The sequence below is a fragment of the Schistosoma mansoni genome (assembly GCF_000237925.1).
Source record: "Schistosoma mansoni, WGS project CABG00000000 data, chromosome 5 unplaced supercontig 0198, strain Puerto Rico, whole genome shotgun sequence".
In the NCBI taxonomy this organism is placed as follows: Eukaryota; Metazoa; Platyhelminthes; class Trematoda; order Strigeidida; family Schistosomatidae; genus Schistosoma; species Schistosoma mansoni.
In genome coordinates this window covers 263,203-282,173 of record NW_017386019.1, presented here as the reverse complement: position 1 = coordinate 282,173, position 18,971 = coordinate 263,203, and the positions used below count along the sequence as shown (strand labels likewise).

Genomic DNA, 18,971 nt, shown 5'->3' with positions numbered 1-18,971 from the left:
AAAATAGGGTAAACAATCATAAATAATAATGATAATAATACTACTAAAATGGTGATAAATAAGTAGTAAATTGTCACATTCCATATATATGCCTTCTTTTCGAAAAGCAAACAATCAATACGGACAAATTGTGGTGGTGGTGGTAGTAGTAATAGTAATAATAATAATAATAAGCAAATAAATAATGCGGTATCAATGTAACGAAAAAGAATGAATCAAATGTAAAATGAATGAAAAAAAAAGAATATTCTGAATCCTTTTTTGTTGTTCACAGTATCATTATTGTTATTGACAAGTGAAGGAGCTTGGTATAGGCACTTTAGTGGTGTGTGTATGTATGTATGTATGTATGTTATAAAGACACGTGAACACATAGGAAGGGAGGTTTGTCAACAAATACAAATTAAATACGAGTCATAATAGTTAATCTTTCTTTTTTGTAAACATAAATAAGTACGTACATAGATACCGAGAGAGAGATGGAGATGGAAGGGGGGTGTGTGTGAAAAGCATATATTCAAAATAATTGAATATTAAGAAATAGATGGATAAAAATAGAATATTGAACACACACACACAAATTGAACAGAGACTAGCTATGGTTAGCTAATATAAACAGTTAGCTCATTCATTTATTAGGTAGTTGAGTGCACATAAGTTGAAATAAATAACAACAAGGAAATTCAAGAAAAAAAAACAATGTGACAATAATTGTAGGTAAGATCTAATCTACATCATTAGAAATACAAGAAAAAAAAATTGAATAGTGTAATCTCTATGAGTCTATTTCCTCTTTTCTGAATCAAACCAATACAAGAATACTACTACCAGTAGTAGCAGTAACTGTAGGATCGATCGCACCATGATACACAAATGGATGGATACTTGATTGATCTAACATAAATTAACATATATGAATATCTATCCGTCTAGTATAACAGTTCCGTTGTTTTGAAATATAAAAATAAGTTTTACTAGTCATTGTCAACATCATCATTATCATAAATAATGACACCAATTCTTTGATTTTTCGTTTCTACTTGTATATTACAACAATGGTGTGAACACATTAAAGAAAAGTCTGAAAGATTGGCGCATAGATTAAGAAATATGGATAGAGTAATAATAATAATATATAGATATATTTGTAGAAGTGTGCACATATTCTATCATTACCATAGTTACACACACTTTGCAGATAGTATATAGAAATGAAAAAAAAAGAGATGACCTTATCCAGCACATTTCATTGAACAATATATAGATTATCATCTTCAGAAATTCCTATTGGTAGTAAGTAGCGGTCGTCGTCGTCGTACTATTCCCACAATGACAAATAAGAGGTAATAGAAATGACAAATAAGAGGTAATAGATGATATATACGTGTGTGTATAAATGTATAATTAAAAAAAAGTGTTGAATCAGCCATTAAAAGTAACCATCCTCCCTCCCCTCTTGAATGATCATGGTATAGTTCATATTGAAAGCTTGACATGTATATAAGCATATATATATATATATATATATATATGGCCATAGACATTTCTAGACTTAAATAATCATATATCCCTCTAAGTTTATGATTAACTATACTATCAAGTATGAAGTGAATTGTATAGTGTTGCTTAACGTAGACATTTGTTGACTATAATTGGAACATACTTCTTTCCCCATAGATACATACATACATTATATACGTACAATGCAAATTCCATTCATTTAAACAAAATAAAGAGGGGAAAAAAAGGAAAACGGATAAATTTCTGTTACCAAGAGACAAAAAAAGGTATGTAGGTGAAATGAATTTTGTTTTTTTAAAAAAAATAATCTTAACACAAACCAATAAAGAGATTCATACAATTATGTATAAACATTGAATCAAACCAAAACAAACAAAAAAAAAATTAAATGAAAGAATAAGAAAAAAAGGGGGAGAGAAAACAAACAAACAAACAACAAAAAAATCTTATTGATTATATCGGTTTTGAAAGTTTACTGATTACACGAATTAATGCACCATTCTCTTCTTTCATTTTAGAAATTTCTTCACGTAAACGAACAATTTCCTATAGAAAAGTAAAAGATACATGTCGTAAATATTCAAAGAAATGAAATTTTCACGGTAATCATCTTTAAATATAATTAAAATCATGAGTCAATTGAAGCTAGATCACCATGGAGAACCTAGAAGCATTGGAAGGTTGTTTCGTCCTATCGTGGGACTCCTCAGCAGTGCGCACCCACGATCCCGCCTCGCGCCATAGCACTTTACCGATAGACCACTGAGCCGGTGTTAATGTCTAACTTCAACCAATCCACGAAGTTTGAACAACCATTCACCAATTGTCTTCAGTGAAGTTGATATCTCACAACAGACGTGGTTAAACTCCACTGATCACTGCATCCCACTAGAAATCTAGGGAATATCTCTTGAAGTCAGTCACTAGTGAGCATATGATTATAATCAGAAGGGGTTAAGTGCTCTGGCGCGAGACTGCTAGGTCTTGGGTTCGAATCTCGCGAGGCGGGATCGCGGATTTACACTCATGAGGAGTCTCACAATAGGACGAAACAGCCGTCCAGTGCTCCCAGGTTTTCCATGGTGGTCTAGCTTTAATTGACTCATGATTTCAACCATGAAAATACTGAAATCTCCACAAAACCCCTTCTGACTTTAAGTACAACTTATTATCTGACTGATAGATATGTTCTTATTTTGTGATTGGTCAATTCTATCCAGTGAATTATTGTAGTCACATTGAAGTATTCAAAAACTGGTTGAATGTGAAGTTGTAGAGTTAATTGGTTGTCTAATTTTAGATCGGTTCATGATCTCAACAAATATATTTTACCATAAAATTTTTTTCTTCTTGTATGTGTAAAATTATTAATACAACCAAATACAGAGCCTAGATAATGATTTCCATCATTGATGAGTAACTGACTGTTTTGTGAACAGGTCTTCATTTATCAACTCCGCCTGTAGCTCTCCTAGAGTTACTGCCGGTCCCAAGCCCGGATAAGGGAGGAGGGTTGGGCATGGGGTTAGCTACCCCATCCCGTAGAAAAACTAACTCGCTAAAAAATGTTAACTAGAAAAAATAGTTCACACCATTTAAACTCTGCCCTGGGAGCTGAAGGAATAATTATGACGCCTCATGATGAAAGTCGAGATTTTTCGGAAGTCACAAGGCCGATGTCCCTCTTCATTTATCGATTGAAAGTGTCATGAATTGTTATCTTTACAGATTTCTATTTCACTAAAGGTGGTTCGATGTATGATAGTTGAATACAATATATAGTACATTAATTTTAGACACCAAAGAAGGAAGACAAAACAAACGACCACTGTGAATAAAATAAGGGTAAGATACTGTTATTCGTGGATAGGAGTTTTTAACTCACCTTCATTTTGTCTTCATACGAGTATAGTCGACTCTGGAGCTGAAGTAATTAAAGAAAGGAAAAGAATATGTGAGAAAAAAGGCACATAATAATTCCATATTAATATGAATGTCCAACTCGTAGTACCATGCGCCAATTAACAGTTTGCCAGTGACTGACATAAAAAGATGAAAGTAACTAATTATTATCAACCTCCAATTCTAACCGGAAGTATAATTAACTGGTATGATTATGGTAGTGTCGATCTAAATAAATTTGATTTAAAGACAATCTAGCTAAAGCATTTTATTAATGTGAAAGATTTTGTGGAAATCGTGAACTAGCTTACCTTAATTAAGACAAGGATTGAAAAGCAGGAAGCAATGGGTAGCTATTCTGTCCGTGATATGGCTATGACGCAATCGGCCACTAATAAGAATGGTAGATGTAGACCATTCTATACTGATATAGCAGTGTTTAAAGGGTTGAGCGGTCACTGCAAGACCTCAATCATTTGGGTTAGACTGCCGATAATATAGTGGATGGCTACTGCTTAGGAACCTCATACTAAGACAAAACAGCCGTCTATTGCTTCCTTAACTTCAGCAACTAAGTTCCGTTCATAATGTAGATCAAAAGACAACCTTTTAACAATTTTTCAGTTGTGAAACCTTAAAAACAAAATTTGAATCGGATATAAAGGAAGTGATCAAACTGTTTTACATTAATTGGGCAGACGGTCAGTGTCAATATTGAGATATCAATAAGACAGCAGATAATGCCTGACGTCATATTCATGTGATTAAAGTTACGTTACTAGATTAATGCAGATTTCTGCTTCAAACCGACTAGTAATTATACGATACAAGATTAATATTCATCAGGTTATCCGTTGAACGTGAGAAGCTAAACTAAAGATAAAAACATACGGTGATAGTCCAAAACATACTAGATTCTTTCAGCTTGATTCGATTTAAACTTCATGAAAACTCCGCACCACACAAAGCTTAATATATAAATTAAATGTATAGAGCAGAAGAATAAGATGAATAGATCAGTATCATAGTGATCGATTTTAAACTAGGTTACCAAAACTGTCCAATCACAATTATTACAATAAAGATGACAGCTAGAAGGTTTAAACTTCCCAAGACACAAGGATGTATAGTGACTAGCAATGGAATCCAGGACGCGCGTTTCGTCCTATTTAGGACTCGTAAGCTGGATGTACCTGCATCTCAGAGTTGATGTTCACTCTGAGACTTGGACCCAGTACAGTTCGCTTCAAACAGCATCGCGTTATCCACTCAGCTACTGAGTCCTGATAGCCACCTGCAGGTACATTCAGCTGAAGAATCCCAAATAGAACGAAACACGCGTCCTCGATTCCACTGCTAGCCACTATCCATCTTTGTTTATAAAGCTTGTGACTTCAGGCAATATCGAGGCAGTCCGCACAGGATGCACATACGCCAATAAGAGACTGATCAATTACAGTCATAAATAACAATCGGAAGATACAAGTAAACAACACCAAATGAACTTCTAAGACACAGTTCATTGTAATACAGTAGAAGAGCAGTGGGAAATTTAGATTTGATAACCACCAATAGTCTATTTTTAAATCAACTTATACGTTGACCCAAGTAAAATATTGAGTGATTAGTTATGCGCAAAATATATTTTTCAAATATCTCAGTCAATGAAAATTCTCAAACACAATAACTGATTTATTCGTCTAACCAGATGAAGAAATAATTCAAATATTATAACATAAATTACCAATGAAATAAAGAGAAAAGCGGTGTAAAGAAAACGCATATGAATGCATACAAACAAACTAACCAAGGTCAGTATAGAAACAAAGCAACATTCGCGTAATATAATAATAAATCTAACGTAAAAAGAACTAAAGTTATGTGACCATAGAAATAACTCTTAAAACGTAAGACTAAGTAGTGAAGTTGAATAAGTTAGACTGCCAAACGATAATCCTCATTGGATTTCTTTTTAAAGAGAATTTATATAAGTTAGGCATCAAGTGTAGATCTTATACACTCAATTTTGAGTGACATTTTTTTAGTGTGAAGATAAGTCATATCAATTCAATTGCCCGACGTCAAATCAATGAAGCGGGATTCGAACTGACGACTTATCGCATGGAATAGTTGAATGTTTTAACTCCTTATTGTTGTTTGAAAATAAAATCAAGAGAACTACAAATGAAAATTATCAAACTAAACTTCAAATTAGAAAATAACAATCAATCTGTGTTACAGAACTACACCTTGGTTCATTTTTATAAAAAAAAGTGTATTAAACTAATAACATGTTCATTAGAAATAGAACGTCCAAAATAATATTGAAAAACAAGGAACAGAAATTCGATAAAACATGCATATGTAAAGAATAAAAGATTATGGTGAGAATATAATTTATGGACGACCTCTGAGCGACACTAGAGTGACTCTGAGAGTGTCAACATAATAACTAAGACTAAATGAGGGTTACAAACCTGTGTGAAGAATTCAAATTATGATTTACAGTTCATGATTAAGGTTAGTAATTATACTTAGGGTTTTCATCATGAACTGACATCAGCTAAAATGCCAAAACAATATTTAACCAAATGGATAATTGAATTTCGCGCCAAAATTCGAGACCTATTATCCTATACCTGATTGGTTCGTCCATAAATTATAGTCTCGCCAAGATTGTCAGTAGACAATAATTAGGGATGTTTGATTATGATTAATACAGTCTACCTACTTGTAAGTAGTATAAAACAAAAGACTAAATAATTAAATGATAGCAATAATCACTATGAAACAAGCTGAAATAATTGCATATTATTGTGATAATATATAATTATTAATAAGTGATTTAATTGACAACCTGTATCTATGATGAAGTGATGTTGTATAACGAGGAATACGTGATCGATGGTATGAACGAGTGAACTGAAGAATAATGTAAGGAATAATGATCAATAAAATTTGTAATGAAAAATAAATTAGGATAGAATTAAAACAAAGAAATTTTCACTGATTATGAACGATACAAAAGGAACTTTTGGCTTTGTAGAGAAAAAGGATGAAATTTTATTGTATATGACAGTAATTTCCTTTTTTCTGAAGTGCATATACAATAGTTCCATTCTATAAACAAGATTTAAGGTTATAAGTTTGGGGAGATTATTTGATTGGGATCATGAAGCGATCAATGTTCGACAACCATTGAAAATTTGGGAGAACTGCACAGCTGTTTCGTCCTAGTATGGGATATATATATATATATATATATATATATATATATATAATACACACACACGAAATTCCAGGAAACATATATATACAAGGAAAGTTAGTTACTCCTTGGTTAATCAAATCACATGGTACTCAAAACAACTGTCAACTAGCTTCAAAGTGAGAATCTTCAATACGAACGTCAAGACAGTCCTACTGCACGGAGCTGAAACGTGGAGAACTACTACTACCATCGTCAAGAAGGTACAAGTATTTATAAACAGTTGTCTACGCAAAATACTCAACATTCACTGGCCGGAATACCATCAGCAACAGTCTTCTGTGGGAGAAGACAAACATACATTAAAGAAATCACCAATCGCGGCCCGAATAGCTCAGTGGTAACGTCTCTGACTGTGAAGCTGAGTGACACGGGATCGAATCCATCAGGGAGCACCAGTTCCCTCAAGATTACAGGTACACCTTGCTGACGAGTGCCAAGTAGCACGAAACCCGGGTCCAGGGTTTCCTATTGACCACCTCTAACCACCATCTTACCTCAATATATATAGTGCACGCACTGTCGAGCCCCCTAGACTGGTGGTCACATTGCAACTCGATCGATAGCATTCGATCAGCACTAAGAAGGACTTGACACGCATGACATTGATCACCACCCAGTGATCAATCAATTGTGAAATCACCAAACTGCATCACAAGGCAAGCCCTAACTTGGAATCCGGAAGGGAAGCGGAAAAAAAAGCCAAAGAATACGTTACGCCGGGAAATAGAAGCAGATATGAAGAAGATGAATAACAACTGGAAAGAACTAGAAAGGATTGCCCAGGACAGGGTTGGATGGAGAGTGCTGGTGTGTGGCCTGTGCTCCTCGACGAGGGGTAACAGGCGTAAGTAAGTAATGTTGGTGGTGATTCAAACAGAAATGTTCTAGTCACAGTACTATCGCTTTTCAATTCTGATGAATTGGCTAAGTTACAAGTGAGGTTGATGGGGGACAGGGGAGATAAGGAGAAGATGATGTCGTCTATATATCTACATGTCAGTGTTAATAATTAGAAGTAATCAAAGCTTATCATATTACCAATGTAATTAATAAAGCAATAAGTGATAATTATTAACTATGATCGGTTTTCCAAAATTTTTTTTTTAATATTTATTTGAAAGAAAAATATTATCTAGAAGTAGAATAAAAGAGAATGAAGTATGTAGTAATGATGGCACAAGTAGAAGTATCAATGATAATTACATTAAAGTTATTAAGATTTATTAATGACCTTTAATCAAATAAGTTTATTTAGTTCATTCTTATATGTTATAGCTAATCAATAAGAGAATAACAACAATCACATTTAGAATGAACATAAAAGGAAACATTTTTCCCCCCCACTCCCAGATCTTTCATCAAATAAACAGTGAAATTAAGATTGAATTCACAAAAATTGCTGTTTAGTATTAGATAGATTACATTAACTTTGTATGTATGTATAAACAAGTAGTATATTGTTCATAGGCTGCTTATATTCTACAACACATACACAAGTATATACAAGTACAAAGATGTACACCCAATATACACATAGAGAAAGAGAGAGAGAGAGAGAAACATATAATCAACTAAACACTTAATCGATAATCATATGACAGTTATGACACTAACAGGTAACAAAGTATGGAGTGTTGAACATGTATAAAAGTATTGATTTCTTTTATAAAACGATAGTAACAATAATAATCAGCTTAGAATAATATGACATAGAAACTTTGTCAATTTATCTGAATAATCAGTTTTTATTGTCATACAAAAAAATAATATATTCATCTTCTATGTAATCTATACAATTCATGAATAACCTTGGTATGTTATCATCTAGGTGTGACACGTAATGGTTATGAATTGACTAATTAAACTGAAGCATTCATAGATTAAATCTATGTAATTAAACAAAATTGTCCGGCACTTTAACCGGGTTGGTGGACATGGAGGGCCTATCTAGGGGAGTTGGAAAACCCTGATTCCAAACCAATGGTGCACATGGGCTCCAGGATCCTGATGGAACGAATGGAGTATGAACCTATTGTTGGTCACCGGCTACCATGGGACTGCATCTCCTCACGATGCTCCATTGCCTTGTGGATCAGACCTTTAGGTCAAAGGCTCCGGGTGTGGCCCCTTAAGAAAACTACCTGTTTCGGTTTTTGCACCTGGGCAGTATCACAGCCCTCACACAAATCAAATGAGATTTGTGAGGCACATATTTATCTGATGCTTTTTTGTACCAATATTTATGTGTTTAAATAATAATAATAAATAATTAAACAAAATGAATATTGAATGTGTTTTCATTAAAATATTATTGTCAATTCTAATATTCCTCTTCTAAATGGGAAAAGTATCGGTTGCGTGCTCTGGCGCGAGACTGGTAGATCCTGGGTTCAAATATCGCGAGTGCGGGATTGTGGATGCACACTACTGAGGAGTCCCATAATAGGACCAAATGGCTGTCCAGTGCTTCCAGGTTTTCCATGGTGGTCTAGATTCAATTGACTCATGATTTCAACTATGAAAAAAGTATTCTTGTCTAATAATTTCATAGAATTATTATTTCAATGAACTACTGAAGAATAAAATCTTTTTAATTTGAAATAATTTACTGTAATTAAAGTGAAAAATCCATCTTTTACAAGTAGATCAATGTGTTTTTCTTCTTATTGCTAGAAGATCCCTTAGTTAGGGGGATATTGTGTAAGGAGTGTGATTAGTAGATGGATGCTCATAGCGACATGGTACAGAATTGGATATTAGTGCAGATGCATTTTACTTTGATTTGTTCATAGAAGATATGTGTAGATAACTCAAAAGCCTTGAAATGAAATCTCTAGTAGATAACACATTCAGATAAGAAGCACTCATTTACTAAATGAACGAAAAAGTGCCTGAAAATACTGGACGATATTGGAAACAGGAAAAAATATGAATAAGCTTAGTCAAATTTAAATGCTTCAACAGTAGAAGGCAAGTGTGCAGAAGACAATAATCAAAATACGAAGGTTAACAAGGGTTTATCACCAGTTTTTAATGACGTCAGATACTAATTGTATAAAAACTTCAGGAAATTATAGAAAAAAATGTTCACAATCTTGCAATACATAAAATAATTGATTCATTTGTTTAAAAAAATGGTTTTATTCTAGTAGACTTGATTACACCTATTTTATTTAAGGGTTATTTTCAAAAAGTCGAGGAAACACTAGAACCAAATCTCACAATAACTTACTATACAGTGAACATAATTAGACTAATCAGTGTGTCAGTTTACATAGAATTATCGGAATTCTCGTTAAAGACTGATGGATCAATGGAGTTCAACAAGTTCGGAATGGAAGATAGTAAGTAGTGGATAATGCAACATTGACTGAAGATCATACTGTATTGCCAAATGGATAAAGACTGTGAAATTACTACTCAATGATCAAAAGATATAATGTTACATTATATCAGCAATGATTGCTCCAAGTTCGACCCCGAGTCAGTCAGCTACAACGTAGGACCAGGTACATATATGCATCGGTCCAAAATGCCATACATCGTTAGCACAACAAGATGAACACCGGATTCATAGAAGTAGTTAATTTAGTGGTGCTAATATATAAAAGAAAGGTTGTATATAAGGATACAATATAGGAAGGAAGAACGCTATGAAGCTATTTTAATCTCACAGTTTAAGAGAAAACAGAGAGTGCATACACCTGCACCATTGTGATCGATTCTGAGTCATGTCGCCTAGTCTCCATCCATTAGTTACGATAGTCACACGGACACCAACCAAGTAGTCTGCATCTACCAACATGGCTTAGACTAGAAGTTAGTGACCTCAAGCACTAATGCCACGTTTTGGTTTGGCCGCCCCTCACTCTCTCCTAACCATTCGCAATACTAGTCAGCATAGCGCATTGTGGTAATCGGTGTTCGATCCCGAGTTGGCTTGTGTATATAGTACTGTTAAAGTTCTAATAAACTAATGGCGGGGGGGGGGGAGCCAACTAGTGTGCAATGAAAAAGCCTTTAGAGATCAACAATAATCTCTAAGATATTAACTCTTTTAAAACTTTGCAATACATATTCATTTTTAATGAAAGAAATATACAACAAAACAAGATAACAATCATTTACGAATGAAAAAGATGATGTCAATAAACTATTCACAAACATTCAACAATGAAAGTACTTTTATTCATTCAACATGCAAACTAATTAACTAGTTTCGACAATTAAAAGGTCGTATGAATGAAAAAAGAAAAAAAAAGAAAAGGGAATCAAATGATTTCATAAAGATGATTCTCATAAGATGATGATGATGATGATAGTAATAAATAAAGACAAACAACAAAAAGAAATCTTATATGCCACTCATCTAATATATTTATATGTATACATATCCACATGGTAACTATAAATATATAACGATCATTTTAATATGCTTATATATAATGTGAATTTGTGGAATCTGCTTAATATAATTATGAATAAAAAAAAAACCTATTAAACCTTGCATGGGCTATTAAATATAATAAGAAAATGATTGATTTAAGCAAAACTTTATATACACATATATAGTTCCAATTGAGAGTACTTGAATCAGAAGGAATAATGGTATTTTAAAAAAAAAAAAATATAATTATAATTTTAAAAGGATTTTGTGAAGATTATTTCAAAGTGTAGGCAGTATTCGTTTTGAACGTAGCATTATTCAAAACTAGGGGGAATACTAGATACTTGTTTTGTCCCTGGATGAAACTCTTTAACAGTGCAACACCTATGATGAAATTCTAAGGAGAAATTATCACTGATAGATCTAAGATATATCAAAAGTGAAACAATTATCAATAATGTCAATGAATAATTATTGCGATATATCATAAATTGATTGAATTTGGAACCGTACTTCTGGATATCAAATCAATGGTTGTGTAATGGTTAGATATAGGTAGCAAGGCCTGATAGATGTACCAGATTCAACCTCTGGTGAGATTGTGGCCAGACCGCCAAAGAGTGCCATACTAGGACAAAAGAGTTGTCTAGTGATTCACAATTTTCAGTGATATGTTGACTGAGATCAAACTGTGACGAATACTGTTATATTCTAACGAAGATTACATTATGGGTAACTTGAAGGAACTATATATATATAATTATTAGCTTTCAACTGACCTATTGGCTATTATTATACGATTTGCTATTCTCAACTTATTCGCAATCTATTAGTTACAGTCTCTCACAATCATAGCCACTTTTTGGCTTGAATTTGTATAACTGTTATTTCCTATTTTATGGTATGATTCGGTCTGATTTGCTTGTATGTAAACTAAATACGTCTGAAATACATTATTCATACAGTGGAAACCAAGATTGTGTTCTGGACTCAAACAGACAGGGCGATGCGAGAAGAACCAATAGAGACTCGGAGTTCACTCCAGGCTGTTCGTACTGGTTAATGCGTCATTAGCTTGGGACAGTACTACGGTCATATGTCGGAGTTCTAATTGGGCGATTCGGTCACGTGATAAATAAGAGGCCAAAAGTCATAACAAATACAGACTACATATCATTAAGAGGTTTAATTAATGACTGCATAGTATGAGGAATTGAATAGAGAAAATGCTCGTATATTTGGTTATGAGATACACTACATGTACGAATAAGAGAATGGAAATAGTACTAATTAACAGCCAAAATTAAAATAATGCAAAACGGATTTCGATCAAGAAAAGAGTTGCCATTTGAATGCACTTACTACTATCATTCACATGGTAAGATTATTAGATAAAAAAAGAAACAGAAGGAATAACCCGGGGAGACAGGGATAACCTAAAAACTTAGTGTATAACAGCAAGTTGGTGATGCCAATCTGGAGAGTAAACAATAAGTATAAAAAATAACTATGAATCCATGGTTCACACAGATTTCATCGTACATATTCATGGGCTAGATGACTTAGATCTCAATCTGCGTAGACTGTCCGATATCAGAAGCAAAATGATTATCTACAGCTACTTCTAGTAGTTTATGTTATCAATCAAACATAGGGAGAACCACTAATTATTACCTTCGACCAGAAAGAGAGAGAGAAAGAAATTATCTCCCTTTATGTATTTGAGCCTCACTCCATCTACTTCTTTAGTCTGGACAACCGATTAGTATTACTAACCCTCACAATAAAAGTTTGGGTGATGCACAAATATCTTCAAAAATGAAACACACACATACATATTACTAATCTACCTAATTTTGCTGGAGTTTTGTTCTCAGATAAAACTTCTACCTCAATTTTGTGCTGATGATGTCATTCAGAAGAACAATGAAAGCCGCACGACTAAACCATCCAGCTCAGAGAACACAACTCCACCAAAATCATTTACCTGAGCTAAAAAAAACTTCTCTACTATTCCACAATCTACCTAATTTTGCACATAATTTTAACACGACAAAAAGTGAATTATTTACTGTATACATTAAATTGCTTTTCAAATTAGGAGGTAGCAGTCATACTAGACACTATCTAAAATAAATTCTAAATATAACTGTCAAATACATTGACCAGAACTAAATTATGAGTTCAGTTTTTTTTTGGCTTCTTTCGAATGATAATTTCCTTGTTGTTTTGTACTAGTTACCTAGTTACTTTCAATAACAACAAGAAAAAAAAGTACACTATTTAAAAATTGAATAAATTATGCTCTTGATTTTTCGTTCAATTCAACGTTGATGATTTAGACATTGTTGAAAATTAAATAAACAATTTACTAAGGACCTTCATTGATTTGAATGGATAAGAACTGGATAAACAGAGTTTTTTTTTCTCTCACAGAATCCGCTTTCTTTTAGTTTTTAACAGTAAATAAACTCATTTTAGCCGATTCTACAACAATTATGTGAATATGATAATATTTTCAGAAGGGGGTTTTTGCGGAAATCTTAGTAATTTAATAGTTGAATTCATGAGTCAATTGAAGCTAGACCACCATGGAAAACCTGGAAGCACTGGACGGCCATTTCTTCCTATTGTGAGACTCCTCAGCAATGCTCATCCACGATCCCTCTCGCGGGATTCCAGAGGTATTTCTTGGAGTTCTAGTGGAGTTCAACCAGGTCTGTTGTGAGCTAGTAACACACTGAAGACAATGGTGAACGGTGATGCTATGTCGTGAATTGGTTGAAGTTAGACACTAACACCATTGGATGTCAACTCAGTGGTCTACAGGTTAAGCGTTCGCGCGCGAGATCCATAAGTCCTTGTTACGAATCTCGCTAGCGGGATCGTGGATGCACACTGCTGAGGAGTCCCACAATAGGAAGAAATGGCCGTCCAGTGCTTCCAGGTTTTCCATAGTGGTCTAGCTTCAATGGACTTATGAAATCAACTATTACATAATAATATTTTTTCACGGAATTAATTAATGTGTCATTATTTATTAAATAAAATATTCAATCCAACTGTTATATACAACGTGGTTTCAAAAACAGTTAATCATTCTTTCATTTTAAAAGCAAAACGACACATAATACTTACAGTGTCCGGTATTTGTGAATTATTACAATTATTACTACTAGTATAATTGTAAATATTATGTGTATCTGGAGCATTCGAATAACTATGATCATTTGAACTTCTCAATTGTTGTTCTTGGCGTAATTGACTGATTTGACGATTACATTTATCTAATTCACGTTGAAGTCGTTCTCTTTCCTCTTTCTCTCGTTCATATAATCGTTTATAATCTTTGGACTAGATATTATTTGAATGAAGAGGATGACAATGGTGATGACGGCAACAAGAGGATTGAAGATGTAAGTGGTGGAATGAACACGTGAATACAAGAAAAAAACAAAAAGAATAAACAGTTGAGCCAAAAAGAAATATGGAGACCATATATATAACATTAAACTAAACATCAAAAAACACTCATGACCATGTTACACATAATGTATTGAGGTTGTGGAATGAGTTACAGTTAACTGAACTGATTAATACTAAGATACTCGATTCCACAGACGAATACGCAATTTTACAGCCGAGATACAAGTCAATACAGTCAAGCTAATAATATTTAAATCATTTAGTATAACTAGAAATGAAATGGTGGCATTTCAGAAGTATTTAAAGAAAACCTACTTTCAACTTAAACTGTAAATATACAGATCTACATTGATTTGATTATTCGGAGGAGGAATAGTCACTGTTTGATGTGTGATGGTGAAAGTAAGATGTAATTCAACATTAGGTATGGACTGGTTTCTACTGTGTTATGGATTTTCACCATGAACTTGTAGAGTGTAGACTGGTTGTAATTATGTTGAATCAAGTATTATCTAGAGCATCGTTTATATTTGTTTGTGAATTATGTACCTCGTATGATGTGATTCATTCTACATGTAGCATGTATGTAAACACATACACACATCACCAAATTACGTCACACGTACAATAACTATCACGTAATAGTAACCGATTAGTAATGACGTAAGACATAATGAAGTGTTTCGAATAAATAGTGAGTGAAACTGTGATAATCGGAGAGGAATAAATGAAGTAGATATACATGTAGTTAGTTTGTAATTACAAACAATATTTATTCACTTAGCAGGGTATAAACAGATCAGTGTCACTAATAGCAAATTTTGTAGCCATTGAGGAAATGGTTAGAATTCTGTTACCAATCTTAAAAATTCAGAAAACACATTTAGTCTTATATGGTACTCATCACCTGGTTATCTCTGTATCCCAATGCTGATGTGCATACTGCGACTACAGTTCAATTACATGCCAAACACTGAACTACTGAGTCTATATATTTATTAGAGACGAGTCTCAAACAGGATAAGATACGAGTCTTTAATTTTCCTGTTAGCCAGTATTCAAAAAGAAACTCATGACAAAAACGTGAGCGTAGAAGCGATCTATTTAGGATGCACATAAATCAATCAATATAAACTGAACAGTTGAAGTCTTTAAAATCAATAATGAGCGGGATGGGGGGAATGTTAACCCTAACAACTATTTTATTTCGTTTCTCTTCACTTTTAAAGCAAGTGATTTGTTTCCACAGCCGAATAATATTAGTCGAATCAATATAATAGGCACATAACTTAAATCCTTCAATACACATCTATTACATTGTAATGATGAGTTGACAAGTGGGATGTGATGTTTACATCATCACATGACTAATGGTAATCAGTCAGGTGTAATTAACCTGTCCAATAAGTGATGCTGGGTTATTGGTTATTATGACTACTCTTATTACGACCCAGCTATTCCTATTGCTTAGTAATCTTGATCACTACTTTAATCAACAAGTTCTCCAATCAAAACACGGTTGAACAAGAATGTAATTATATTTTAAATAACAAGGGTGGATGGAAGTAGGAATTGCAATAAGAAAAACGTTTATATACTTATAATTTTTGTATAAGATTCTAGAGTCTCCCCCAAGTACTCGCTAGCTCTGCTTGGTTAAGAAATAGCCAACCAGCGTGCGCCAACACAATCCTATACAGAACATGCTTTTATCTATCTAAATCAGGCTGACATTGATAGTCGACAGAAAGCCACGAGTCTATGTTCCATAATATTTGGCACACAAAATCAATTAAGCGTACCTGAAATTACTGCAGGAACTGATGCCGATGTAGGATTTAAACCTGCATCACTCAGCTTCAAAGTCTGAAATATCCGGTTCACGACTGACTTTCTATATGACTGAGTAGTAATGACCAATTTCATGTTTTTTTCTAGTCCTTTTGATACTGAAAGGATTCTATCGATGAAGTTGCACTGTCTCAATTTGTATAAATGACCTAACAACCCTTGTATTTCGGCGAAATGTCAAATGGTTTGAGGCAGCCGACAGGAAGGAAACTCTGTTGCATCCTTCGGCATGAACTATCTATAAAGTTGAGGAGTGTAAGGCTTCCTGAATGATCCAAACTGGCGTCATTCAGCTTTATAGTCTAAGACATTTATATCCAAATAAGGTACGATGAAGTTGAAACCTTCAATCTAATGTATAAAAGCTATTGACTACCGTAAACACAAAATCATGAGATTACACAGCTTCAAGTCATGTCACGATAATATACTATTTGCAACTGCTTCTAACAAGTAAATATTTCATGTATTTGACATTGCGATCAACATTACTTATCGTACTATGCAAGTGCCCTAACTAATAAAAGTAAGCTTAAGGCTGAAGTACTCAACTCTATGATATTTTACCATTTGTCAAAAGCTGTTTGATTTAATGTCAGGACTATAATCTATGAATGAACCAATCAGATTTAAGATTGAGACTCCTGAATTTCGGCACGAAATTCACTAATCAATATGGCTTAATTACATTTTGACATGGTAGCCGGTGTCAATCGCGTTGATAACACTGACTCTAACTTTTAGTACTAATATTCCTCACATCGATTTATAACACTCTTTTAAACACAGTAAGTGGCTGAAGCTTCTCAAGGTCACGTTAGTATTGTTCCAGAAGGGTGATCTATAAAATACAGTTTCACTCGAAGCACAAACACATACAGTATATTACCACAATTACTCACATTGGCAAACAATATGATCAATGAAAATCCATCCAACCAACACATATACATGGAAAAAAAGCAAATCTATCATACTGGCAACGACAATAGTGAAGAGAAAATCAAAAAAACAAACTAGTTCATATAACTTACATCTTGCCATTGTGAAACGTGATCACGAGGAGTAGGAGTTGGCGAAGAATAATCTGTACTATTAGTGCTGTTATTATTACTGTTGTTATGATTATTAGTTGAAACACCACGAGCACTATTCAAAATACCAGTGGTAACATTATTACTATTTGATGTGATCTGTGAAGGATTCCATGAATATGTAGGTGTAGAGCTTGAATTACTACTTGTATTAACTAATTGTGTTGACTGATGAAGGAAACGACTTGTAGGCTGGATAAAATAAAGGATAAAAAGAGATGAAGTATTTATCTGGAAAAAAGATAAAACAATGTAAGTATATTTATATAATCGAATGAATAGTGCAGGAATATAACTAGTGTGTATATGGTTGCATTTTTATATTCTCCAATTTCTAAGCTTTCATTTGGCCTATAAATCGTTGTCATACGCCTTATGGTTCCAGATTTATCATACATTAACCATGTAAAATTGATAATTAGAAAGTCACCGGTTTTAGTCGTAATATAGGTGAACTAATCGATAATCAGACATGAGACAGAGGGAGAGAGATCATATAACTACTTTCCTGTCATTACGCCCCGTCCATACGGGAACTAACACAACCTAAAATATCTGATTTTTTAAGCAACATGACATATACAGTTAGGAATAATAATAATATGACATTAATTCATGAAGTTATTATTTACGTCAGTTACCCTTCATCGAGGAGCATAGGCTGTTCACCAGCATTCTCCATCTAACTCTGTCCTCAGAGATCCTTTCCAGTTGTTATTCATCCCTTTCATTTTCCCTTCCAATTCCCAAATTAGTGAGTGCTTTGGTCTTCCTCTTTCTTTTTCCCTTCTGGATTCCAAGTTAAAGCTTTCCTCGTGATGTAGTCTGGTGATTTCCTTACTGTATATCCTATCCACTTCCAACGTCCTTTCCTAATTCCCTCTTCGGCTGGAAGCTGGTTTGTCCTCTCCCACAGAAGGCTATTGCTAATGGTATCCGGTCAACGGACATTCAGTAGCTTACGTAGACAATTGCTTACAAATACTTGTACATTTTTTATGATTGTTGTGGTAGTTCACCACGTTTCAGCTCCGTGCAGTAGGACTGTCTTGACGTTCGTATTGAAGATTCTGACTTTGAAATTAGTTGACAGTTGTTTTGAGTTCTATGTGTTCTTCAATCGTAGGAATGCTGACCCTGCTTTGCCAATCCTCGCCTTTACATCAGCATAAGATTCTCTCTGTTCATCGATGATGTTACCCAGATACGTGAAACTTTCCAATTCTTCCAGAGTTTCTTCATCAAGTGTGATTGAGTTGCTGTTCTCAGTGTTGTATTTGGGGATCTTGCTTTTTCCCTTGTGTATGTTGAGGCCTACTGATGCAGAGGCTGCTGCTACACTGTTTGTCTTGACTTGGATTTGTTGATGTGTATGGGATAGAAGGGCCAGATCATCTGCGAAGTCCATATCGTCTAGTTGCATCCAAACTATCCATTGTATTCCATGTTTCTCCTCAGATGTCTAGGTCTTCATAATCCTCCACTCTACCACCAAAACAAGAAGGAAGGAGGAGAGTAA

At 34.0% G+C, this 18,971-nt stretch overlaps 1 protein-coding gene across 1 annotated transcript in view; it reads right to left on the bottom strand.

Moving 5' to 3' along the window:
• Positions 1 to 1,974: 1,974 nt before the first annotated feature.
• Positions 1,975 to 18,971, bottom strand: part of Smp_143370 (protein phosphatase 1 regulatory subunit 12b (myosin phosphatase targeting subunit 2), putative) — a gene marked incomplete at both ends in the record, with an annotated part of 68,777 nt that continues 51,780 nt past the window's right edge. Inside the window, 3 exons of the mRNA XM_018791069.1 lie at positions 1,975 to 2,067; positions 14,220 to 14,435; positions 17,393 to 17,644. Of these exons, the coding sequence (XP_018645718.1) occupies positions 1,975 to 2,067; positions 14,220 to 14,435; positions 17,393 to 17,644 (561 nt within the window). The remainder of the gene's footprint in view (positions 2,068 to 14,219; positions 14,436 to 17,392; positions 17,645 to 18,971) is intronic.